The sequence below is a fragment of the Triturus cristatus genome, chromosome 4_1, assembly GCF_964204655.1.
Source record: "Triturus cristatus chromosome 4_1, aTriCri1.1, whole genome shotgun sequence".
NCBI lineage: Eukaryota > Metazoa > Chordata > Amphibia > Caudata > Salamandridae > Triturus > Triturus cristatus.
Window position 1 is genome coordinate 857,770,547 of NC_140585.1, and position 27,343 is coordinate 857,797,889.

The window sequence follows — 27,343 nt, forward strand, 5'->3', positions numbered from 1 at the left end:
ACTTTCACAAATCATAAATAAAAACTGAGATTGCTAGAACCATACGGTCTTAAAAATACAGAACAGAATAATGATATGTGAAAGGCAAAGGTTAGCATAGATTAAATAAGAGATGGGTTAGATTAAATAATGAAAATGACATTTCTCTTCCTTACCGATTTGAAAAGGAATTCTGTCCATGATGTGCTTTGCATTGTATATTTTCACAAAGTCATCAGTAATACACACAGTGTCAAATTCCATTCCTTTGGCCTTGTGCACTGTACCAAGAATATAGTCTATAAAAATAAGCAAAAGGTAGGTAATAATAAAATCCATGATCATTTGCATCAACTTAAAATCATCTGAGGACAAGCTCTAAGCCTTTAAGTCTATTTTGTTCATGGCTAGTAAGATTGCTCAGTGAGTGGTTAGCTAGTTAGGAGAACAGTGCTGACATATGGAGTCAGTTAATTACTATACTGCTGTGGAGTTCCGAAGTTCCCATGCATCCAAGTGCCACTTGTCCCTATGCTGCACCAAAGACGTACCAATTTTCATTATCAATGGAACAGATCATGGCTATATCATTTATTTCTAAACACACCTTAACCATCACACCTGGTATGCAAAAGCAGTCAAGTTGAGAATATGACTAGTGTGCTCCTGAGTAATATGAATAATACCGGTCTTCATGGTTCCTAATTCTCCAGATGCCCACCAGACGAAAATGATCCTCAAATTCTCTCAATATTTGTTTATGCTTTGAACTCCTGACACAGATGATAGGGTTCCCCAATCTTCGTACAATACCAGATACATTTTCCACTAAGAATAACTATCCCTATGCCTCAACACTGCCAAGAAATACTTGTTGGACTATGAGTGGCAGATACATTGGTATGGTTCGCAACATGATAGCCCAGCATATCTTCCCATGCCGTCTCAATTACAAAAGAACTCTGCATGTGAAACCAACTTTCATTTTCTCTGAGTTATGAATCCAAGTTCAACAGTAAATGTGTCTCTTGTAGCACAGTTAAACTGGCCTACATTTACTAATTTGACCCACACTTCTCTCTTCATTCCTGTGCACAAACCATTGACTTTCCATGTTAGAGTTTTTTATTTCCATAAATCTTCATTAAGTTTTATAAAACCAACAATTGAAGTACATCATGGTAATTTCAGGTAATACTACATGACAGAAGATACATTATACATCAGGAGGTTTGGAAAGGCGCACATATACTAGAATTTTAGGTTTACCCCTTTAACCATTTCGTATTTTGCAAGGCAATTGACACTCTCTGGAATATGTAAATGTAACTTTGCATTCTGGGAACCAAATATATTTGAATCAACCAGTTCAGGCTGTGGGCTATTAAGAGTCTAGTTTTCTATATCTGAGTTCAGTAGTAATATCTTTTTCTGTATCTTAAATCTTATCTTTACTTTGGAGCACCAGTTCATTGCCCAGATTTAAATCCACAGTGGTCCTCCATTCCACCCTCTTTTTACTTCAATTGCCTTTCTTTGGAATTTTATCCACAGCTGGAATGGTTTGTCAGGTTTGTAATCAGAAACTGATTTAGATCAAATAATTCTAACATGGTGTTGTGCTCTCTTTGTTTCCCCATAACAAAATAAAGGGAGTAGCATTATTATCTCCTTTTAATGGGAAGGACCTAATGAACAAGTTACTTACCTTCGGTAATACCTTAACTGGTAGAGACTTTATCTAGCTGCAGGTTCTTTACATTAGAATTATCCCCAGGCATCAGACTAGATCCAGAATTGTTTTGGAGAGCAGTACCCCACCGCGCCGGTAGGTGCTCTGTTCAACTCAGTGTGGCATCATCTGCGCCGGAAGTGACGTGTGCGGTGTCTTTAGAAGCGCTACCCCAGCGCAATGACGTCAGCTTATTTTCACAACTTTTCATGCCAGAAGCGCAGAGCCAAATAAGAGTACTGACTACTGGTATGTAAAAACTAGGGCCCTGAAAGTGTAAAAAAATTCTAGGCCTAAAATTCTGTTTACAGAGCAGGGAGGATGGGTGGGTCGGTAAGGAATCTGTGACTAGATAGAGTCTGTACCAGATAAGGGGCTAACAAAGATAAGTAACTTGTCCATCTAATAGAAACTTCTAGCCAGAGATTCCTTACCTTAGAATAGATACCCAAGCAATACCTCCCCGGAGGAGGGTCTGCGGAACAATTTCACACTAGAATGTCCTGCAGGACCGAGCGGGAAAAGGGCCAGTCCCTATGGAGCTGATTATCCAGGCAGTAGTGCTTGGTAAAAGTGTGCAGAGATGCCCCCGTTGCTGCCTGGCGGATACCCAGGACTTGAACTCCACGTGCTAACACAGTGGTTGCAGCCTTGGCTCTGGTGAAATGAGCATGCAAACCCTCACGGGGTTGCTGCTTGGCCACTGCATAGCAGATTTTGATGCAGAGCATGATCCATCGAGAGCTGATCCATTTCTGTACTGCCTTCCCTTTCTGGGATACGACATACCACACGAAGAGTTGTTCATCCACCCCGTATTCTTTTGTGGGGTCAAGGTGGAATGACAGCGCCCTTTTTTGGTTCAGCAGGTGGAGTCGTTTCTCTTCCTTAGAGGGATGAGGAGGAGCATAAAAGGTAGGCAGTGTGATGGCCTGGCCTACATGAAGGGAAGTGATCACTTTTGGTAGGTAGGAAACTCTAGTGTATAGGACTACCTTGTCCAAGAAAGCTGTTTAGGTACGGAGTCTTAGATGACAAAGCCCGGAGTGGCAGATATTATTGTCACCAGAAAAGCCATCTTGATAGTAAGGAGCCTGACACTTATATTCGCAGCTCAAAGGGAGCGCACATCAGGAAAGTCAGAACCAAATTTAGGTACCACTGAGACATAATGAAGTGTGAAATTGGGAATAAGTGCTGGAGACCTTTTTTAAACCTATTTACAATACGATACTTGAAAAGGGATGCCTGATCTGGCAACTGCAGAAATGCAGAGATGACAGAAAGATAGGCTTTTAAGGTGCCCAAGGTAGAGCTGATCTGGGCAAGAGAAAAATAAATAAAAGGACCCGGGAAAAGGCAGCAGAAAGAGGTTCAACCTGCTTTTCTGTACACCATGCCACAAACTTTGCATTCTAACAGTGGTCGCAGCCTTAGTTATGGTGCAATGAGTACTACGCCACTGGAGTCAAGCTATCCTGGCTGAAACCGGTCCTAGGATGCTTGATTCCGGTCCAGGGAAGACATGGCTTGGCAGTTCGGGCTGGACTGTTCCCATGAGGCACAGGGTCAAGACTGATTTGCATATGGCCATGTCTGAACTGGGGTGGCGTGGTGCGCAAAATAACGATGGATTAAACCCAGATCTGTGACTGGGGGTGAATGTTTTGCCAATGTGCAACATTCCGTCCATTATCTTGTGTGTTTTGCTGTTCGCCCTATGTGCGAAGGGTATGCCCAGACGTGGGTCACGTGCTCACTACGCCACTGGAGTCAAGCTATCCTGGCTGAAGAGGGGTGAAACCCCGAAACCGGTCCTAGGATGCTTGATTCCGGTCCAGGAAAGACATGGCTTGGCAGTTCGGGCTGGACTGTTCCCATGAGGCACAGGGTCAAGACTGATTTGTATATGGCCATGTCTGAACTGGGGTGGCGTGGTGAGCAAAATAACGAAGGATTAAACCCAGATCTGTGACTTGGGGTGAATGTTTTGCCATTGTGCAACATTCCGTCCATCATCTTGTGTGTTTTGCAATGAGTACGCAAACCTTCAGGGGGTTGCTTCTTGCTCAATGTGAAGGAGATCTTAATGCAAAGCATGATCGTGATAGTCCACTTCTACAAGGCCTTTTCCTTCTTTGCTCCGTCATACCACACGAAGAGGTGGAACTCTCCTGGGCGGTCAAGGTAGAACAACCATGCCACAAACATCCCTCAAAGGCAGGCATAAACCATCTTGGTGGAGGGACGTCTGGCAGCCAAGATAACAAAACATTCTGTTTTGTAGAAGATTGAAAGTTGTCAACTGTCGGTTCTCACTCACCACACACCAAAGCGGAGCATTCACATGTTTGAGTGGATGACCCTCTCTTGCTGATGCAACAGAAGTTCTTCCTGAAGGGGCAGCCTGACCGGAGGATCGATGGCCATGCTCAACAACTTGGGATACCATATTCTCTGTGCCCAGTCCAGAGACAAAAGGATGACTTGGGCCCACTCGTTCCTGATCTTCTTGAGAACTGTGGACAAGAGCGGTGTAGGCGGAAAGGAGTACAGGAGGCCTGAGGTCCACTCGAAATGAAAAGCATCTCTGAGTGGGAGCCGCCTTGGAAACACAAGTGTTTCAGAACTGTTGACATTGCAAATTCTCGGGAGTGGTGAACGGATCTAACCATGGTTTTCCCCACTGCTGAAAGAGACCTTGCACCACCTACAGATGGAGATGCCATTTGTGATCTGCTACGCCTCTTCATCTAAGTTTGTCTGCTCTGGCGTTCAGAGATCCCGCCAGGAGTTGAACCGCCAGGAAAATGCCTTGACATACATTTACGCCATGTCCAGAGATGCAGGACTTCTTGACAAAGGGTCCATGACCCTATCCTGCCCTGTTTGTTGCAATATCATGTGGCAGTGGTGTTGTTCGTGAACATCTGCACTAGGCTTCCCATGCTGGAGGGTAGAAAGGTTGATGTGGAGTCTGGAGGTTTCTGATCTCAACCTCTACCATATGGCTACCCCAGCCAGATCTGGTTGGGGTGGGGAGAGGGGTCTTCCGTAGACCCAATCACAGTTCATTAACCACCACTGCAGATCTTTTGCAGTGCCCTCCGAGAACTGGACCATGTCGAAGAGATTCCCCTGATGCTGCACCCACTGGAATTACAGGACCCACAGCAGAGCCCGCCTATGCAGGAAGAAGGAGGCCTTGAGGCCTAGCAGCCTCATAGTCAGTCTCATTGAAACCCAGGATAGAGGCTGAAACACCGTCATCATTGCCTGAATATCCTGGACTCGCAGTTCTGGAGGATAATCCCCAAACTGCATTGTGTTCACAACTGCTCAGATAAAATGGAGCATCTGAGAAGGTGTCAGGTGTGACTTTGGCATGTTGATGGTGAACTCCAGCAAGTGCAGGAGGTCCGCCATAGTCTGGAGGTGAGAGATGATTCCCTAGAACAAGCCCGTCTGCAACAGCCAGTCGTCGAGATAGGCCGACGACTGTCAACCCAATCTCCGCAGATGAGATGCAACTACTGCCATCATCTTGGTGAACCCCCAAGTGGCACTGATAAGGCCAAAGGGGAGCACGGAGTACTGAACGTCCTTGTGCCCGACTGTGAACTGCGGGTAACGTCTGTGGACAGGCAAGATGGGGATGTAGAAGTAAGCATCATGCAAGTCAAACGCTACCATCCAGTCTATCCGGGTCCAGGGCAGACACGACATAAGCAAACTGGAGCATTTGAATTCCAACTTTTTCAGGAAAGAATTGAGAGATGGCAGGTCCAGGATAGGGCAAAATCCTCCGTCCATCTTAGGCAGCAGAAAGCAGTGGGAATAGCAACCACAACCTACTTCTGATGTCGGCATCCTCTCTATGGCTCCCTTGGCCAAGAAAATCACCACTTCCTGGCAGAGTAAACAGATATAGTCCTCCATCAACCTGAAGTAAATTTGTGGATACTCCAGATTGTCCTTCAGACAATCTGGAGAACCCAGTGGTCTGATGTTATCGACTTCCAGTGGTGCAGGTAATGGCGTAGTCTGCCTCTCACTGGGTGCCCATGATGGTAGGAGGGCAAACAAAAGAGGTTTGGAGGCTGCAGCTGCTGGGGGAGTGGTGGGCTGGCTCGACCTCTAGCTATGTAACCTATAGGGTCTGTGGGTACCTGGTCCTCGGTCATGCAGGGGCTGGGAAGTTTGCACACTGTGGTGGCTGGGCAAGTACAGATGCGGTTGGAAGCCCTAAGTTCCAGAGCGAGTCGAAGTATTGGCCCAAAAGGCATGCAGTGTTCACCGACCGCAGTGCCTGGCTGACAGAAGAAAACTTCTTCTTGCCTAAGGTTTCCAGCCTCTTGGATTCCCTATCCAGTGGAGTGGTAGGGAATGCACCAGGATTTAGTTGGAAGTGGAGGCTTAGACCACAAAGCTCTCTAGGGTGGCGTTTTAGCGGAGTGTAGGAAGATGGCTCTGTATATGGTATACCATTTGGTGGTTATACCGCGCAGAGAGTCCAGAGATTCCCTCAGAAGTGTACATGGCTCAATGTAACCCCAAAGTGCTTTATTAGTGGTAATGTGGGCGAGCAGCCATAGGCCTTACACAGAGGAGTGTAAGACATTTATTGCACACAACTTGACCAATAACTGACACAGGACTCAAAAAGAAGATCCACACAAATTTGATAAAAATAAGCTTTGTTCGAGTTTTATTTAAGACCAAGATGTTTGCAAAAAGGTAAGTACGTCTTTCAGAAAAAATACTTTAGTCTTTCAAAAGTCAGCTATTTTCAAACAGTTCAATGTTAACCTATGGAGGAAAACGAATATGCTACTTACCAGTATGCATCTGTTCTTGGCATGTAGGGCTGCTGACATTCATATCTGTGCATAGATCGCCGCCTAGTGTTGGGTCCGGATGATTGCACATTGTTGTCCTGGAAGAGTCTTCGAAGTATCACGAGATAGGTGGCTCCTCCCCTGGACTACAGTGCGCATGGGCATCCTCTCCATCCTCAGATTGTTTTTCGCCATTGTGGCAGTGATGGAGTAGATACAGTAAGTGATGACCATGCTATACAGTAATTCTGAGTGCTGCAGCTGCTACAGGCGCCGGGGAGGAGGGTGGGCGATATGAATGTCAGCAGCCCTACATGCCAAGAACAGATGCATACTGGTAAGTAGCATATTCGGTTCGAGGCATGTGGGCTGCTGAATTCATATCTATGCATAGAATATATAGCAGTCCCTCGATTAGCGGCGGCTGCCCGTGCCAGCTGGAGCAGTCTGAAAAAGAGTCTTGAAAACAGCCTGTCCTACAGCTGTCTGCTGTTTTGAGTGTACATCTACACAGTAGTGTTTAGTAAATGTATGTATAGTGGACCATGTGCCTGCTCTACATATTGCTTCTAATGGAATGTTTCCCAGGAAAGCCATGGACGCCCCTAACTTTCGTGTTGAGTGGGCTCTCGGAGGAATAGTTAACGTGCGTTTAGCTTTTTCATAACAAATTTGAATACATTTAACTATCCATCTGGCTATCCCTGCTTTGGAAATGGCGTTGCCCTTATGTTGTGGAGAAAAGGCAACGAAAAGTTGTTTTGTTTTCCTAAAATCCTTGGTCCTGTCTATATAGTACATGAGGGCTCTCTTTACGTCTAGTGTATGGAGCATTCTCTCTGCGACAGTTTCCGGATTTTGAAAGAAAACAGGCAGTTCAATAGTTTGATTCATGTGGAACTGTGATATTATTTTAGGCATGAAGGTGGGGTTGGTACGTAGTACAACTCTGTTCGCATGAACCTGTATGAATGGCTCTTGAATGGTTAGTGCCTGGAGTTCACTAACTCGTCTCAGCGAAGTGATTGCCACCAGGAAGGCGACTTTCCAGGTGAGGAATTGAATCTCACATGAACGTAGAGGTTCAAAAGGTGGACCCATCAATCTGGTGAGGACCACATTTAGGTTCCACACCGGCGCCGGTGGGTGTCGTGGAGGAATTACTCGTTTAAGTCCCTCCAAGAATGCTTTGATGGCAGGCACTCTGAATAATGAGAGGTGTTGCCTGTTTTGAAGATAGGCTGCTATTGCGGTGAGATGTATGCGTATGGAACTATATGGTAGACTGCATTGGTATAAGTGTAGCAGGTAACAGATGATATTCTGAGTAGATGCATCTAGCGGGTTGATGTCATTGTGTTGACAGTAGATGACAAACCTTTTCCATTTCGCCGCATAGCAAGCTCTGGTGGTGGGTCTCCTGGCCTCTTTGATGATGTCCATACATTCTGGAGGCAGGTTTAAGTATCCAAACTCTAAGACTTCAGGAGCCAGATCGCCAGGTGCAGCTGTTGCGGATCTGGGTGCTGAATTGCGCCATGGTTCTGCGTTAAAAGTTTGGGCATTAGTCGCAGCGTTTGATGTGGCACCACGGAAAGTTCTAGAAACGTGGTGTACCATGGTTGGCGTGCCCACGTTGGAGCAACCAGGATGAGCGTCATTGAGTGTTGCTTCAGTTTGCGTGCCACTAGCGGTATTAATGGCGCTGGGGGGAAAGCGTACGCAAAACTGCCTGACCAGTTCATCCATATCGCATTGCCCTGCGACTGTGGATGTGGGAACCTGGCGGCAAAGCTTTGGCATTTTGCGTTTTCCTTTGTGGCGAATAGGTCTATTTCTGGATGACCCCACTTTCGGAAGAACGATTGGAGTACTGATGGATGTAGCTCCCACTCGTGCATTTGGTGGCTGTGTCTGCTGAGCAGATCTGCCATCTGGTTGTCCTTGCCCGGGAGGTGTTCCGCCATGAGGAACATGTTCCTCTGAATGGCCCACTTCCACATGCTCTGAGCCAGATGAGACAACTGCGGAGAGTGTGTTCCTCCCTGCTTCTGAATGTAGTACATGGCAGTCATGTTGTCCGTCCGGATCAACACGACTTTGTTGCACAAGTGTACTTTGAACGCCTTCATGGCGAGGAAGATTGCCATCAGTTCCAGAATGTTGATGTGCATCTTTTTCTGCTGTGTCGTCCATAGTCCCTGCACTGTATAATTGAGTACATGAGCTCCCCATCCCTGGAGAGACGCGTCCGCCGTCAGTATTATTTGTGGAACAGGCTCTTGGAACGGTCGGCCCTTGCAAAGGTTTTGTGGATTCCACCAATGCAGAGAGTTGTATGCCCGACCGCTCACCAACACTAGGTCTTTTAACTGTCCTTGAGCCTGATTCCATTGACGTGCTAAGCACTCTTGAAGCGGGCGCATATGTAGTCTCGCGTGTGGGACTATGAAGATGCAGGAGGCCATCATGCCTATCAACTGCATGAACACTCGCGCTGGAAGGGAGTGGTGAGGTCTGAACTTTTTGATTAGCAACTGTATGCTGTTGATTCTCACTAAGGTTTGCTGAGCTGTGGCTGCCAGAGTGTCTATGGTCGCGCCTAGGTACTGTTGTACGTGGGCTGGTTGAAGGTGTGATTTGGGATAATTTAGTGAGAATCCCAGACTGTGAAGAAGGTGAATGGTGTGGGACATGTGGCTGGCGCATTGCTGGGCTGACTTTGCCTGAACAAGCCAGTCGTCCAGGTAAGGGAAGACGTGAATATGTTGTCTTCGCAAGTGAGCAGCCACCGTCGCTAGGCACTTGGTAAAGACCCTGGGAGCTGTTGTTACTCCGAAAGGGAGTACCTTGAACTGATAATGTTGATTTTGAATAGTGAACCTGAGATATTTTCTGTGGGATGGGTGTATGGGGACGTGGAAAAACGCATCCTTTAAATTTAGTGTTGCTAGGAAGTCTCCCTGACTGAGTAACGGCAGAACCTGCTGGAGGGTGATCATATGAAAATGTTCCGACAGAATGTACATGTTGACAGGTCTTAGGTCCAGTATAGGCCTGAGAGAGCCGTCTTTTTTGGGGATTAAGAAGTACAGAGAGTACACCCCTAAACCGTGCTGTTGGATAGGCACGGGCTCTATGGCTCCTTATTGCAGCATACTCAGTACTTCCTGCTGCAATAATGTCAAGTGCTCTGCGGACATAGGACGTTGTCTTGGTGGTATGTTGGATGGAATGGATGTTAATTCTAGACAATAACCGTACTGGACAATGTCTAAGACCCACCTGTCTGTGGTGATGGAACTCCAGACTGGCAGGAACTGTTGTAATCTCCCCCCGACCGGTGTTATGTGGACGGGGGGCAGTGACAAGATGTCACTGTTTGTTATTGGCAGAGGATCTGGTATTGTTGTTTCCTTTGCCTCTGCCCTTGGTGCTGGAGCCACGGTATCCACCCCTATTGTTTTTATTATAAGAACTTTGGGACCCTCCTTTATTGTACTTCTGCTGGGAGCCCTGACCTCTAGCTGCTCCTGAACTTCTGGGGCGACGAAAGGAGCCACTACGAAACTGCTGGGATTGTAGAGCCCCCATAGATTTAGCAGTCTCAGTGTCTTTTTTAATCTTTTCGAGTGTGGTGTCAACTTCAGGGCCAAATAAGAAGTCTGGGTTGACTGGCTGATGCAAGATATTTGTTTGGATGTCTGGTTTAAAGCCCGATATTCTTAACCATGCATGTCTTCGTAACATCACACTAGTGTTGATGGCCCTGGCTGCTGTGTCTGCTGCATCCAGTGCGCATTTGATGGACGCATTGGAAACGAGTTGCCCCTCTCTAATGAGGAGCTCCGCCCCCTCCTTGTACTCATCTGGTAGGTGTTGTATTAGGGGTTCCAGGGTATCGTAGTGGGACCTGTTGTACCTGGCTAGAAGTGCCTGGGTGTTGGCAATGCGCCAGATGTTTGATGCTTGAGCTGCCACCCGTTTACCAGAGTTTTCGAACACCTTGGACTCTTTGTCCAGAGGAGGAGCATCACCAGTACTTTGAGAGTTCGCTCTTTTGCGGGCGTTAGAAACAACCAGGGAGTCCAATGGCAATTGACCCTTAATGTACGTAGGGTCTCCTGGGGCTGGTCTATACTTTTTCTCAATCCTGGGGTTTAACACTCGTGTTCTTGTTGGCTCCTTAAAGATGTCCTTAGCATGTTTAAGAACGCCTTTTAGCATCGGTAGTGTCTTAACCGTTTTTTCTGATGAGGAGAACGTGTCCACTAAGAAATCCTCTTCAACAGAGTCTGAATGAAGTTCAACCCCGTGATTGGCAGCCGCCCGTTCAATGAGGGCGTTAAAAGCAGCAGTGTCCTCAGCAGGGGATGGTTTTATATTGTAGATAGGGGTGTCAGGAGCATTGTGGATGTCACCTGGGTCATGTGGGTCTCCCCATGATTGATCCTGGTCCTGTGGTTCATCCTGGTCATGATGTAGAGGATAAGTGGTATCCTCATAATAGGTGTCACCTGCATCCGTCTACGAAGGTGTTGGAGAAAAATCAAGTGTGTGGTGAGTATAAGTTTGATAAGGTTCCACAGGCAGTGGAGTGGAGCCGGAATCCATTTTCTTCTTGAGCGGAATTTTATAGGACTCCAAAGTGTTCACCGGGACAATTTTTCTCTTCCGAAACACCAGTTTACCGGTTTCGAGGTCGATGACCCGCTCCTGTGAGTCGTTGACAGGTGGATCTGCAGGTGCAGGTTTTGCGGGTGCGAAGCTCTTCCAGACTGCGAACATTTTAGGTGTCCCCGACGGCGGCAATCCAAAAGTGATCGGCGCCGGCGTCGATGTAGCCTTTGCGACCTTCTTCGGCTCGTGGCCCTGTTTCGGGTCGGGTGTGTCCCGTTCCCTGATGCGCGTCAGGGACTCAGACACCTGCTTCACCAGGGATGGCGATGGTGCACTGGAACCGACGTGCTCTTCGGGGACCGGCTTGGAGGCCGTCCCAGGTCCCTTTCCCGACTTAGGCTTTTTGATTTGAGTTTTCGGGTCGACGCCCTGTGGAGTGGGGATCCTTGCACCGTCGGCACCCTTTGCAGTCGATGCCCGATCGGTCATCTGGGCTGTAGGCGTTCGCGCCCCAACTTTGGTTGTGAAAGGCATCTGCGGCTTCGGGGGACCGAGGGCCTTCTTGTGTTTCTCGGCGCCAAAAACCCTGTGTGTGTCCTCGGCACCGACAGTGCCTTTAGGCTGTTCGGTTCCAATGTCCTTCTTTTGTGTTTGCGGATGTGAAGGGTTGGAAGCCTTCGATCCGACGAGGACGAGTTGCACTTTTTGTTTCGGTTTCACCTGTGCAGCTTTCAGTTTCGATTTTGAGGGATCGACTCGAGAGGTTTTACAAAGTTCCGGCTCGTTGGAAATGTTGGAAGACGAGCCCGGAGGCGGGCTGTAGAACGCAGTGACTGGTCTTGGGTGAGGCCCGCAGGCGACCCCGCGACCCGAGCCATATGGACATTCTGTCCCTGGGCCTCCGTATCGACGGATTGGCCTAGCTCCTCGCCTGAGCTATCTTTTTCGGCCCCAAGGGCCCGATTGTCGTCTCCTACCTCGTCGACGACTTCTTCGTCCTGGAATATCCCCTCGTCTTCGGCTTCATAGTTGGAGTCAGGTTCCGAAGCAGAATCAGATTCCACTTCCTCGACGCTCTCGACATCTTCATCCTCGGTCCCGAATATGTTTACCGGGGTAGGCGCCGATTTGTTGGCCTCTAAGCGAGCTGCACGTCGATTCCGAAGCGTCTTCTTTGACCGGAATCGGGCGCAGGCCATACACTTGGATTCATCGTGATCCGGTGACAAACATTTGTTACACACCGGGTGCACGTCGATGTGGGGATATTTGGCGTGACACAGAGGACATCTCTTGAAGGGAGTCCTCGATTCCATGTTCGATCGTCGATTGAAGTTCGGTCCGAACTCGATCCGATGAGGTGAAAGAAGAAAGTTATCGATACCGAACGCGAACGATACCGACGAAGTCTAAATATAGTTTTTCTAACTTGAGCTAAGATAAGCACATCCGAACCCAATGGCGGAAAAAAACAATCTGAGGATGGAGAGGATGCCCATGCGCACTGTAGTCCAGGGGAGGAGCCACCTATCTCGTGATACTTCGAAGACTCTTCCAGGACAACAATGTGCAATCATCCGGACCCAACACTAGGCAGCGATCTATGCACAGATATGAATTCAGCAGCCCACATGCCTCGAACCAACAACGCAGTTTCACAGGCAAGTACCCAACATCCAGTTGCAGTCTTCGGGGTTTAAGGACAGCAGGGGCCAAGGATCAAGAAAACAAAGTCTGCACCACCAGTTGCACATGAGCAGCCAGGTGCAGAGGTCAAATTCAGAGATAGGCCCAATGGTCTCAATGGAGACTGGGGGTGCTTCAAGCCACCCTGCTTACAGGTAAGTAAATCTATTGCAGGGGCCAAGCTTCAGGGGTTAGAGCGAGCACAGGGGGGCCACAAGACAGCACCAAACATACAACGCCAGCAGCACTGGGGCGGCCGGGTGCAGGGTGCAAATACAGCGTTGGGTGCCCAATGCTTTTCAAAGGAGGAACTTGGCAGGCTGCAGGCGACGAACTGGAGGCTACACCCAGGAGACCAGTGACAGCAGAGGCAAGGAGGCAAGGAGAGATGCTGTAGGTTGTAGGGACAGTCAAGCTCCCCAAGGCCCAGGGGCTTCCGGGTGGAGGTGTGTCCTATGACATTGGGTTTTCTTCCCTGAGCCTGTCACGGTCAGGGGGAGCCTTTGTATTCACACTGCAGGTGATGCCATGGGGTCCAGGAGGGGTCGGCCAACGCTGCACTTGGTCTAAGGATTGCTGGGGAACCTTTTCTGGATCGGTGGGACACTGGTCGGAGGCTTTAGGTGCAGAGTGGTCAAGGATCGCAGATCCACAGGGCAGCAGACTCCTTGGTGTTGTTTTGTTTCTGGATAAAGCCACTGACCCTGGGAGTTCTAGTCTTCAGAGGCAGGCAGTCCTCCCAGGGTTCGTGGGGGTCGTTGACTGCTGGATAGATATTGTTTCTTTACAGGATTTTCAAGTGCTACTGACAGGCCGGTAGGGCTGGGGACAGTCTTCTTGTACACAGTGTCGTCTTCATGTTTTTTCTTCTAAAGTCTGCAGGAACTAGTTTCAGGGTCTGAGGAAGCTCCGTAAATACTGGATTTAGGGGTGTTACAGGGGAGTAGCTGGTAGGGGCCAATGGGTCCCTTACTTGGGGGGACTACGCCCACTATTAAGCCACTCTCCTGTGGGAGGAGACATGGTCCTAGCCCTGATTGGAGGAGTCCCCCCATTATCAAGATGGGGAAGACAAAGGTGTACTTCACCTTAGGTTTTCCTGCTGGGTTTCCCGCCCAAAGTGGAGGTGTAAACCAGGGACTGTCATCTGCTGCTAGCAGCAGAGGTTGGGAGGTCAAATTACAAAGGCAGTAGGCCTTTGAAGCTTCCCTCACGAGCACTATCCCCATCCTGGGGGAGGAGGTGTGACACTTCCGCCCAGAATGTGCTTTGTTTCTGGTCCCAGAGAGCAAAGCCTCTCAACCTACAGGTCCAGAAAATATCTGGTGGTGGAAGGCTTACTAAAGCCAGTCAGTGGCACCACCAGGGTTGGTAGGTTTTCAGGGGGTACCTCTGAGGCGCCCTCTGAGTACATGTTTCAAGACATCCCACACTGGCATCAGTGTGGGTTTATTGAGCGGAGTAGTTTAGTATTAAACACTCCTGGGTTCAGAGAATCCTGTTGCTGTGGAACTCAAGTTGTTGGGTTCCCAGCCCCTGCTCTCTGCAGCCAGAAACAAAGCACATCCTGGGCAGATGTGTCACACCTCCACTCCAGGATGAGGAAAGTGCTCAAGAGGGAAGCTTCAAAGGCCTTGCTGCCTTTGTAGTGCGAGCCCAGCCTCTGCTGCTAGCAGCAGATGGCAGCCTTCAGTTCAAACCTCCACTTTTGGCGGTGGAACCGTCGGGAAAACTTAGTATGAATAGGAGTCCCTTTGCCAACTCCACCCCTCAGGTGCAGGAGGTGAAGTGAAGCACATTTTTCAGTGCCCACCATCTTGAGGATGGTCGGACGTATCTAATCAGGGCAAGGGCTATGTCCCCCTCCCACAGGAGGGTAGCACAATAGTGGGTGTAGACACCCCGAGTAAGAGATCCATCGGTCCCTACCTGTCACTCTCCTGTAGCATCCCTAAATCTAGTATTTAAGTGGCACCCTCAGACTCTGAAATCAGATTCCTGATGACCTACTAAGAGCCAGACACTACAGTGTCGCACCAGCAGAGAAGAACAAGTTCCTGACCTTCGGGAACAATATATCTGTAAGAGACATATATTAGTTATGGATTCCTTACCTTAGAATTACCCCCCAGGCGTCAGACTAGATCTGGAGAATTTTTCTTCAGCAGTACCCCTGCACGTTGGTAGGTGGCGTCGGCCGACTCAGTGCTCATCACTGGCGTCGTGATCGCTGGAATGACGTTGCGGTATCTACTTAGACGCCGCCCCTGTGCAGGGACATCATTTCTTTACATGACATTCCACGCCAGAAGCGCAGAGCCATGCCAAACACTGACCACTGGTGCATAAAACTAGGGCCCTGAAAGGGAGTCCCTTACTCTAGAAGTCAGTTTGCAGAACGGGGAAGGTAAGGAATCAATAACTACAGATATATTGTTACCGAAGGTAAGTAACTTGTTCATCTGAAAGAGACTATTAGTTATGGATTCCTTATCTTAGAATAGATACCACAGCAATACCAACCCCGGAGGTGGGTCTCCGAACCAAGTTCACACCAGGAAGTCCTGAAGAACGGAGTGGCCAAAGAAGTTGTCTCTCCGGACTTGGCGGTCCAGGCAGTAATGTTTAGTGAATGTTTGCAAGAAAGCCCACGTGGATGCCTGTTAGATGTTATGAAGGGGGACTCCACATCCCAAAGCAGTAGTGGCTGCCTTCGCCCTGGTGGAATGGGTGCGCAACCCTACTGATGGTTCCTTTTTCGCCAAGAAATAAAAAAAATTAAATTAAAAGAATGACCCATCGAGAGATGGTTGGTTTTTGCACGCCCGACCTTTCTTGGCACCCACATAGCCAACAAAGAGCTGATCATCCACCGGGAATTGTTTTGTGCGATCCAGATAAAATGAAAGCCCATGTTTTGGATCCAGACAGTGGAGCCTCTTCTCCTCTTTAGAAGGATGTGGGGTGGGAAGAAGGAGGGCAAAGTAATGGTCTGTCCTATGTGGAAAGAGGTAACCACTTTGGGAAGAAAAGAAGGTTGAGTTCGAAGGACAACCTTGTCTGGATGACCAGCAAGGAAAGGAGGCTTGGAAGAAAGAGCCTGAAGCTCACTCACCCTGCAAGCAGAGGTGATGGCAACCAGAAAAGCAGTCTTCAAGGTCAAGAGTCTAAGAGGACAATTATGTAGCAGCTCAAAGGGAGCGCACATAAGATCAGTCAGAACAAGGTTCAAGTCCCATTGGGGCATTACGAAAGGAACAGGAGGAAAAAGGTGAGTAATGCCCTTAAGAAAATGATTTACAATAAGGGATTTGAAAAGAGACGGCTGATCAGGAAGGCCGAAATGGCCGAAGGGTAGCCTTTAAGAATGCCCAGAGCAGAGCCCTGCTGGGCCAAAGAAAGAATGAAGAGGAGAACCTCTGAAAGAGGGGCAAAAAGGGGATCTACAGCAAATTTGTTCCATCTACAGGCGTGTACTGTTTTGATGGAGGGACGCCTGGCTGCCAAGATAACGTTACAGACTTCTGGAGGAAGGTCGAAAGCTCTCAACTGTCACCGCTCATTCTCCACGCAAGGAGGTGGAGGCTGGACAGGTCCGGGTGGAGAACGTCCCCTGCTGCTGCGACAGAAGATCCTCCCGAAGGGGTAGTCTGATCGGAGGATCGATGGCCATGTTCAGGAGCTCGGGATACCAGACTCTTCGTGCCCAATCCGGAGCCCCAAGAATGACTTGGGCCCGGTCACGCTTGATCTTCTTCAGTACTCTGGGCAGAAGTGGTATAGGCGGAAAGGTGTATAAGAGAACGCAACTAAACTCGCTACAAACAGCATCGCCTAGCGAATGCCGCCCTGGAAATTCCAACGCACAGAACTGCTGACATTGCGCGTTCTCTTCGGTGGCGAATAGATCTAACCAAGGCTCTCCCCACTGCTGAAAGAGACGTTGCACCACCTCTGAGTGAAGATGCCATACGGATCCATCAAGCACCGGCGCCTGAGTTCGTCCTCCCTGGCGTTCAGGGAACCTGCCGGGTGTTGAACCACCAGGGACATGCCCTGATGTTCCAGCCACGTACAGAGACAAATAACTTCCTGACAGAGGGTCCACAACCCCACTCCGCCCCGTTTGTTGCAATACCATATGGCAGAAGTGTTGTCTGTGAACACCTGCACTACTCTCCCTGTGACAGAAGGAAGGAATGCCTTCAGTGCTAAACGAATCGCCTGAAGCTCCAGAGGTTGATGTGGAGCCCGAACTCCGCCGGAGACCAAAGGCCTCTGATCTCCACCTCTCCCATGTGGTCACCCCATCCCATGAGTGACTCATCTGTCACCACTGTGAAAAATGGTTGGGGAAGAGAGAGGGATCTGCCGTTGACCTAATCCTGGTTCGTGAGCCACCACTGCAACTGGTGTGCAGTCCCCACCGAGATCTGGATGACATCGGACAGATTCCCCTGCTGCTGCGCCCACTGGAACTTCAGGTCCCACTGCAGAGCCCGCATATGCCACCCGGCATGGTCATTCTCACGAAATCCGGGATAGAGGCTGGAACATCGGTATCATAGCCCGAATATCCCAGACTCGCTGTTCAAGAGGATAGGCCCGAAAGTGGGCTGTGTCCAGAACCGCTCTGGTGAAAAGGAGCTTCTGAGAAGGGTTCAGGTGCGGCTTTTGGACGTTGACTGTAAACCCCTAGCGAATGCAGGAGGTCAGTCGTTGTCTGGAGGTGGGCGACGACAGCCTGGGGCGAGCTCGCCTTAAACAACGAGTCGTCAAGATAGGGGAAGACTGGAACCCCTGATCTGCGCAGATGAGCTGCGACCACCACCATCACTTTCGTGAACACCCAAGGGGCAAGGCCAATTTGGAGCAGGGTAAACTGAAAATGCTCTTGGCCTACTGTGAACCATAGCTAACGCCTGTGGGCCAGTAGGACGGGGATGTGAAAATAAGCGTTCTTCAAGTCCAACGCAACCATCCAGTCTCCAGGGTAGAAGGCAGACAGGACCTGAGTCGATTGGACATTGCCCGGGAAGCCAGTGGACCTCAGCCAGGTAAACTACTCTGGGCTACCGACGCAGACATCTTCCTGCCTAGCGAGACGGCAGTGTCCAGCCTACAGTGAATGGCAAACTTTGCTGCACTGTGGTAGCACCTGCCCAACCGTGCCCCACACAGAGTGGGTGTAACAGCCCAAGAGACATGCGGTGTTCACTGACCGCAGTCTTAAACAGGCGGAAGAAAACATCTTCTTCCCAAAATGATCCAGCTTCTTGGATTCCCTATCTGGGGAAGCAGTAGGGAACGCGCCTTTCGATGTTGAGGCTTAGACCACCAAGCTTTCAAGGGTAGGGTGTTGGGAGAGGAAACAAATATTTTCTTACCTGTCGGTGTAGTCTTGCAGCTTGAAGATCTTTCTGGATTCACTATGCTGTGCATTATTCCGCGATCTGGTGGTTGGGTCCGGATTCGTAGTCTTTTCTTTGTTTTATTTTTTATTTTTTGTAGCCCAGGTGGGCGTCGACGTCCCACCATTTGGTGCACTTCTCGTGACGTTGGCGTGCTTCCTGCGGAAGTCCCACCTTTGGGGCGCCATCTTCGGGTTCTTTTTTCCCTTCCTCTCTCCTTTTTTTTTTTTTGAACCCTAGGCGTTAAGTAACTTCCTTATATATATCCTTTCAGTTTTATCTTGTTATTTCAGTCTTTGTCTTTCCACCCTTTTTTCTCCTGCCTCATCTTCCTGGCGGAGGTGGGTGGGTTCGCTAGTGAATCCAGAAAGATCTTCAAGCTGCAAAACTACACCGAGAGGTAAGAAACTATTCGTTTTGCAGCGTGAATCTTTCTGGATTTACTATGCTGTGCATAGATTTTGTAGCGGTTTGTTATCTCTGTGGGGGCTGGGTGGAAGATAAGCATTGGTCATTGAATATATGTTGAAGCACCTTCTGTCCTACTTGTGCTTCCATGTTCATCTGTATATCCACGCAGTAGTGCTTGGTGAACGTGTGCACCGAAGCCCATGTTGCCGCCAGCCATATGTGTTGAATGGGTGTATTTGCCAGAAAGGCAATTGTTGCTCCCTTCTTCCTTGTGGAGTGGGCCCGTGGCCCCTCGGATAGTTCTTGCCCCACCTGATTGTGGCAGAATTGTATTGTTAGTGCAATCCATCGTGCGATGGTGCTTTTTGTCACTGGTCTACACAGGAAGCTCGTTGCGAAGGACACAAAAAACTGCTTGGTTTTCCTGTGTTCCTTTGTCCTCTCGATGTAGTGCATCACCGCCCTTCTAGCGTCTAGAGTGTGCAGTGCCCTCTCTGCGCTTACTCTGCGCAGTGAGGTTATTGCCACCAGAAAAGCGGTCTTCATTGTTAGCATTTGGAGGGAGGCCTTGTGAATGGGCTCAAAGGGCGTCTTCATAAGTTCCGTCAGGACTATGTTGAGGTTCCATGCCGAAGGCGGCATCCTCTTTGGTGGCGCTATTCTTTTTGCCCCTTCCAGGAATCTCTTTACTACCCGTGACGTAAAGAAGCTTCCTCCTGTCCCACCTTGAGTGTAAGCTACGATCGCCGCTAGGTGGACTCTTAGCGACGATGAGCAAAGTTTCGCCTTTAGAAGGCGTGTTAGGTATCTAAGCACCGTTGATTCCTTTGTCAATTTATCTTGCAGTTTATTTTTGCTGCACCACATTGTGAACCTTTTCCACTTTTCCCCATAACATTTCCGTGTTGTTGGTCTCCTTGCCTCCCGCAGCACTCGCATAGTGCTTGGAGGTAATTTAAGGTGTGCGAACTCTATGTCTTCAGGAGCCAAGCTGCCAGTCCGAGGCTCTGTGGCTCTGGGTGTAGAACCTCTCCGTTCTGCATGGAGAGCAACTCCTTTCTTTTTGCGAATGTGTGTGGAGGTCCCTGTGCCATCTCCACTATTTGTGAGTACCATGTCTGTCTTGCCCACTGTGGTGCCACCAGGATCATTGTCATGTTGCTGGTCTTGCACTTGTTGAGTACCCTGTGTATCAGTGGTATTGGTGGAAAAGCGTATGCAAATGTCCTTGACCAACTTATCCATAGGGTATTCCCCTGGGATTGTTTTTCTGGTTGCGAAGTTTCAGCATTTTGCATTCAGGTGTGTTGCAAACGGGTCTATTGTCGGTGTACCCCACCTTTTGAATAGCCTTTGCGTTTCCTGTCCATTGAGCTCCCACTCGTGGGATGCCGAGGTCTGCCTGCTGAGCCAATCGGCTTCCACATTGTCTTTCCCTGGTAGGTGTATCGCCAGCAGGTCTATTTTGAGTGGGTTGGCCCATCTCCAAATCTCTTGTCCTAGAGTTGAAAGGGGGAACGATTGTGTTCCTCCCTGCTTGTTGATGTAGAACATTGTGGTAGTATTGTCCGTCTGTATCAACACTTTTTGGTTGTATAGCTGCCTCTGGAAGGCCTTCAGGGCTAGCAGTACAGTCTTCAATTCCAGGTAGTTGATGTGTCTGACCGCATCTGCTGGAGTCCACAGACCCCTCACTCTGAGCTTGTTCATGTGCGCTCCCCATCCTATCTGGGATGCGTCTGTGGTAATGGTCACCGTTGGGCTTGGTGGTGTCAAGGGCTTTCCTATAGTTATGTTCTCCCTGTTCCACCATGCTATCTCCTCTTGCACTGGGTGCGTAACAACCACTAGATCCTCCCAACTTCCGTTCGCTTGTGACCATTTTTGTTGCAGCCATTCCTGGAACGGTCTCATGTGAAGCCGTACATTGGCGACTAGGTGAATGCATGACGCCATCATGCCCATGATCTTGCTCGCTGTTCTCACTGTCAGAGCTCGCCCCTTCTGGTAGAGACGAGTCTCCTTCAGCAGGGCTATTGTTCTCCTGTCGCTGGGCATGACCGTTTTGTCTAAGGTGTTGATCTGCGCTCCCAGGAAGATCTTCACCTGTTCTGGTTCCATTGATGACTTCCCCCAGTGTATCGCGAACCCCAGGTTTGTTAGTGTTCTTGTCACCCGCTCTGTGTGCTCCTCGCACTTGTCGCGAGTACTTGCTTTGATTAGCCAGTCGTCTAGGTAAGGATACACATGAATCCCTTCCCTCCTTAGGTACGCTGCTACTGCTGCAAGGCATTTTGTGAAAACCCTTGGTGCGGACTTTAGACCGAATGCCAGGGTTGTGAATTGGTAATGATCCTGGTTGATGTTGAACCTTAACAGGTTTTTGTGGCGCCTGTTCATCGGGATGTGCAGGTAGGCATCTTTGAGATCCACGGTGGACATGAAGTCTCCGCCTTGTATTTGAGGTAGCACTTCTTGTAGCGATGTCATTTTGAATATTTGCGTCTTTATGAATTTGTTTAGGAATCGTAGATCCAGGATGGGTCTTAGTGTTTCGTCCACCTTTGGGACCAGGAAGTAGTTTGAGTACACTCCCTTGCTCCTTTCTCTGCATGGCACTGGTTCTATGGCCTCCTTTTGGAGTAGTTGTAGCGCCTCTTCCCTGAGTTGAGCAAGCTCTTGACCAGAGCGTTGTCTTCTCTTTGGTTTCCTGTTTGGAGGTCTTTTCTCCAACTCTATGCAGTATCCGTACTGTATGACGTTGAGTATCCATTTGTCTGAGGTTAATTTTTGCCATTGTTGAAGGTAAAGTCCCAGTCTTCCGCCTACTGGTGTTGCATGCTCGTAGGCATTTGGTTTGTGTACCCCCCTTACTGTGCTTACTTTGTGCTTCACCCCTCAGGGTATACTGGGGGTGAGCATCTTCTTCCGTGCGAAGTCACTTTGATGAGGGTTGGCCTCCCCCTCTTCTTCTCGGGCCACGTCCGTTTCCCCTCCCGCGAAAGGACTGGCCTCGAGGCTGGTACTGCCAGTTTTGTTTCTGCTGTCCCTGCTGGCCGTGACTTTCACCTTGCTGTCCTTGCTGGAATGTCTGGTGTGACGTTCCCGGCTGGTTTCCTCCCCTTCCGTAGGGTCTCCGAGCTGGGGTGCCTCTTCTCATCCCTCTGAACTGCAGGGCCCCCATGGACCTTGCCGTCTCATTTTCTTTCTTCAGTTGGGTGAGTTTTTCGTCCACCGGAGCACCGAACAGCGTCTCACCGTTAAAAGGGGTGTTCAGTATGTGGTTCTGGACCTCTTGCTTGAATCCTGAAATTCTGAGCCAGGCCTGCCTCCTTTCAGTGATTCCTATAGCCATCAGTCTGCTCGATGTCTCTGCCCCGTCCAATGCTGTTTTAATGCATGAGTTTGCAATATTCTTCCCTTCCTCCACCAGATGGGAAGCTCTCTGCTGGTATTGCTCGGAGAGATGTTTGATTAGTTCTCCCATCTCGTCCCAGTGCTGGTACTGGTGCCTGTTCAATAGGGCATTGGAGTTCGCCATGCGTCAGTGCATTGCCGCATTTCTCTCAACCTTTCTCCCGGTGAGGTCCATCCTTCTGCTCTCCTTGTCGGGAGCCGGCCCTGAGGTTGCCGGTACATTGGCCCTTTTCCGGCCGTGGATGCAATGATGGAGTCAGCTGTGACTGATGCTTTGATATATGGCTGGTCCTGTGAGGAGTGCTTGTATTTCTTCTCTGTTCTGGGAGTGATGGATCTGCAAGTTCCTGGGTCCTTGAACGCCTCCTTCCCTTGGTTCATTATGCTTTGGAGCATGGGGAGGAACTGGCTCCTAGTCTGGATGGGGAGCAGTGTTTCGAGTAGAAAATCTTCTTTCGGCTTCTCCTCGTCCAATTTCACGCCAAAAGCTGCTGCAGCGCTCTTGACGACCAAGTTGTACGCCCCAATGTCGTCTGGCGGTGAAGCCCTCGAAGGATAGGTCTCCACGGGCTCTTCGGGATTTTCGGCGTCGATGTCCTGCCATTCCAGCTCATGTGTCGTCGACGGCACCGACCCGTAGATCGACTGCTGCTCCTCTTCCTCATCTTCTCCCTCATAGTAGGGGTCTTCTTCTTCTTCAGGATCTCTTGACTGCTCTTCGGCGTCGAACTCTTCCTGTTCCTCGATCTCGACGACATCCGTCGACGGTTTCGTTGGGATTTTGAATTTTTTCATCGAACTCCTTCTTCCTCTGAAGGATGCTCTCCATCTCCGCCTCGAGCCTTCTCTTTTTCTTCTCCATTTCGGAGGCATGTTCGGCGTCGAGCGCTGGTCTTTTCGACGAAGCTTGCGTCGACGCGGCCTTGTCCTTTGTCGCCGAACGCCCCACCTTGTGGGCTTGCTTCGACGAACTCTGTTTCTCGGCGGCCTTCGGCACCTGGGAGTCCTTCTCGAAGGATCCGCTGGGCCTTTCGTCCTTGGATCCACTCGCGGTCGTTGAAATTTTCGGCGCCGGTGTTCCTTTCAAGGACTTTGACTCTGTTTTACGAGAGTCACTCTCAGATTTTCGAGGCCCTTTCGGGGGGTTCGTACTCGACGTGTCTCCTACCTTGACAGGCGTTTTCTTATCGGTCTCTGCGACCGTGAAGACATCAGGTCCCTCGGCGATGTTGTCTTCATCGTCGGTGGAGAGGCCCAGTTCGTACAGCGACGGGGCCTTACCCTTGCCTTCCATGTTGAAGTTGGCTCTCCTCTGCCTTTCTCTCACCCGGAGTGTCTTCGGCGTGAAGACGGAACAGGCGTTGCAGTCCTTGCTCTCGTGGTCGATCGGCAGGCAAAGGTTGCAGACCGGATGTTAGTCCTTCTGCGCGTATTTGTGGTGGCAGTTACGGCAGAATTTAAAGGGTGTCTTGTCCATTGCGCTCAGAGTCTCTGAGTGCGCATTTTCCGATGGGCGTTGAAGATTTCGAGGATCTTCTCCTTCATCGTCGTCCCGGCTGTATGCTCTTCCTCTCTGTAGTCTTCTATAAATTCTCCTTCGATGAAACTCGTGTATTTTTCTTCTTCCTTCGTTAAAAACTCTGGAGCTTCTCGATGACGATCCAGACCCAACGGCGGAAAAAAGAATCTGAAGATGGCGCCCAAAGGTGGGACTTCCGCAGTAAGCACGCCGACGTCACGAGGGGTACACCAAATGGTGGGACGTCGACGCCCACCTGGGCTACAAAAAAAAACAAAAGAAAGACTACGAATCCGGACCCAACCACCAGATTGCGGAATAATGCACAGCATAGTGAATCCAGAAAGATTCACGCTGCAAAAGTGGGGTCGCCCGGGGCCGGGCAGTGGCATCGGGCAATCATCCTATCCACAGGGGCCCCTGTGCTGGGCTTGGACCAGGTGCCCAGAAGAATGTCCTTGAGGGCCTCATTGAACATCAGTAGGGGCTCCGAAGAGGCTACTGCTGGTTGACGTACCTTAGTCAGAAGGTTAGACCTGACTGCCATTGTAGGTAGCTCAAGGCCTCAGCTGCCCTACTCAACACCACAGCGTAGGAGGCTCCCTCCTCCGTAGCCACTGTAGCAGGAGAAAGCATACTAAGGTCTGAAGATGTATCCAGACTACTGGCCTCACCCAGTTCCTCTCTCCAGTCCAGTCGAAGAGGAGTGATGGTGGTGACTCCGCGACCGGTCCTGCGATCTCACTCTAGACAGGGACCTCGGGCAGCGTGGAGCTGACTGCCAGGCCTCGAGAGGCTTTCGGGACCGCTCCTGTAAAGACTTTGGGTTCATGGCCCGGCAGTCGGAGCACGACTTCCGGTCGTGATTCGCGGTCCATGACCGACATCAACTTGTGACAGGAGTCACAGGTTTGAAGCCAGTCCACCGATGTGACATCCCTTGCACCAGGAGTCAAACGAAAAAAGAAGTCGACAAAAAGTCGAAAAAACTCTAGTCAAAAAAGACTAAGGGTACCGTTCTCTCCAGATCTGCGCTGGCTGGTGGGAAAAATTAAAGAACTGAAGTCAGCATGCAGGGGCAGCGTCTAAGTAGATAACGCCACGTCATTTTGGAGATCACGACGACAAACACGGACAGATGGCACCTACCGACACGCAGGGGTACTGCTGTAAATGAAAAAAAATTCTCCGGATCCAGTCTGATGCCTGGGGGTAATTTTAAGGTAAGGAATCCATAACTAAAAGTCTCTTTCAGATGATTACAGACACCAACTGACTTGGCCTCAGCACTACTGGCTTGTCTACAGCCCTCGACGATCCTGCGCCAAAAGACGACCCGACCTGCAGCCCAGTGACCCCCAAAGCCTTGGGAGAACTGCCTGCCTTCGACAAAGACCAAGATCTTCACTGGTCAATGAACCTGTCAAGAAGAATCCAACTGTAAAGAACAAAGACCTCTGCCCAGAGGAACCGCAAAACCAGAGCCGGGCCCACCTCTGCACCAGACGTCCACATCCCGAGTCCAAGTGGCCCACCGGTCCTGTGAAGGCTCCCCAGGACTTCTGAGCTGGAGTCCACCATGGGCTGACCTCTACCAGACTCCACCTCGATGCCTACAGCCTCAACACGAAGTCTCCCCCTGACCGCGACTTGCCCAGTAAGACTTTTCTGATGCCTAAGGACACAACAGCACACAAAGCTTTCGGGCCTTGAGAATCGCGACCAATGGTGTCCCTACGTCCCCTCGCATTTCTACTTACCTGGGCAGCTGTGGATTTTCTTTGTCCGACCTCCTGGCTGGAGCCTGCAGCCTTTCTTTAAGACCGATCTTCCCTATTGGTTTGCATTGGGCGTCTTACGCTGTGTTGGCACTATGCACCCGGCCGCCCCTGTGCCGCTGAGGGTGTAAGTTTGGTGCTGCCTTGTGACACACCCATGCTTACCTTTACCCCCGGAGACCGGGTTACCAAACTGCTTTACTCACCTGTCAGCAGCATCTCTTTGATTACCCCTTTCTCCATTGGATAACATTAGCACCAGATTCCGAATTCGACCCCTGCACCCACCTGCCCCAGTGCTGCTGAAGGTGCAGATTTGCTACTTGCCGGAACCTTGCCTGGTGCCTATTTTTCATGCTGAAAACCAAGACTGCAAGTTGTATACTTACCTGCAAAACCCAATTCTAGTTGTCCTCCCATAGAATAACATTGCTGAACTGAAAATTGCACTGTGTCCACTTTTTAAAGTGGAAACTATTTCTTATGAAAAAAGTACTTATCTTTTTACATATTTCTTGGTCTTAAAATAAGTCCTAAAAGAAACTTATTTTTATAAAGTTGGTGTGGACCTCCTTTTTGAGTTGTGTGTCTTTTATTGGTCACTGTGTAAATAACAAATGTCTTACACTCCAGTGTGTTAGGCTTAAGGCTGCTCAACCACACAACCACAAATAGAGCACTTTGGATTTACATTGAGACCTGTACACTTCTGGGGGAATTTCTGGACTCTTTGCACGATATAATCACTTTGTGGTTTATCATACAAAGAGCCAGTTTCCTACAGTTATTCATTTAAAGAAGATATCAACATTGAAGAAACTGCTTCCTTAACACCACCTCTCCCACTTGTGCCATAACCAAAGCACATCGGTCTGATAAACAGTACTTAGTGAAAGTATGCACTGTATTGTAATGTAAATGTAACATTTATAGAATTTGCTACCCATATGTGGAACACAGAAGCACTTGCCTGCACAGGTGCCACACTAGAGTCTAGAGTTGGAAGGATGTGATCTTTTTCTTTTTTTTTAAACCTATGTGGGAAGTGTTTCAATGTTATGACTGATGACCAAGGAGGGGCTGTTTTGCAAAGCACTGCATAGTGGTGTGATATATGAGGATGTGTGAGAGACAGATGCTCAATTTAGCTTTGATAAGTGTAAGAAAGTGCTATCTTTCTTGCATGGTATGCCCCCACTTTTTGCTAAATTGCTGAATGTACTTTAAATGAGTGTACCCTGGACTCCTGCCAATCAGGTGCCCAGGGCCTATGTTCCTTCCTTAAAACACACAAACTCCAAATTGGCAAACCCTGGCCACATGTCAGCTCCTGGTAAATGGTACCCTAGGTACCCAGGGCCTTGTGACCAGGGAAGGCCCCCAAGGGCAGCACTCATTGTGCCACCCTTAGAGGCCCTGTACCCTTACACACACACACTGCCTTTGCAGGCTGAGTGTCTGGGTGCAGGACAAAAATGAAGAGTCGATATGGCACACATCTCTGTGTGCCATGCCCATTACCTACACTGCCAAGGCATATGTCAGCCACCCCTCTGGCTGGGTGCCTTATGCCCATGGTGTGGGCACAGGAGCAGGAGCCCTGTGCCCCTATAGTACCCAGGTCCATTCCCGGGCACTGTAAGTGCAGTGCTGCCATTTAAGAATACATGGTGCTGAGAGCTCGTCAAACACGAGCTCCATAGCACCATAATGGCAACACTGAAGACTGGGAAGTTTTTTTATCAAACTTCTCAGCACATTAAACCCACACTGATGCCAGTGTGAGATTTAATGTACCAAGCACCCCAGAGGGCATCTTAGAGATGCCCCCTTACAACTAACCTACAATCCACGTCTGCTCTGAGGCTGCCCAGGCTGCCACACAGCAGACACGTTGCTGGACCCATGGGTGGGAGAGCCCCTTCCTGCACATAAACAATCTTGAAATGTCG

At 49.5% G+C, this 27,343-nt stretch overlaps 1 protein-coding gene across 2 annotated transcripts in view; it reads right to left on the minus strand.

Moving 5' to 3' along the window:
• FBH1 (F-box DNA helicase 1) overlaps nucleotides 1–27,343 on the minus strand; it is a 719,176-nt gene that overhangs the window by 82,706 nt on the left and 609,127 nt on the right. For both annotated transcript variants that reach the window (XM_085653566.1, XM_085653565.1), the window contains exon 18: nucleotides 156–278. In XM_085653566.1, coding sequence (XP_085509692.1) covers nucleotides 156–278 — 123 coding nt within the window. The remainder of the gene's footprint in view (nucleotides 1–155; nucleotides 279–27,343) is intronic.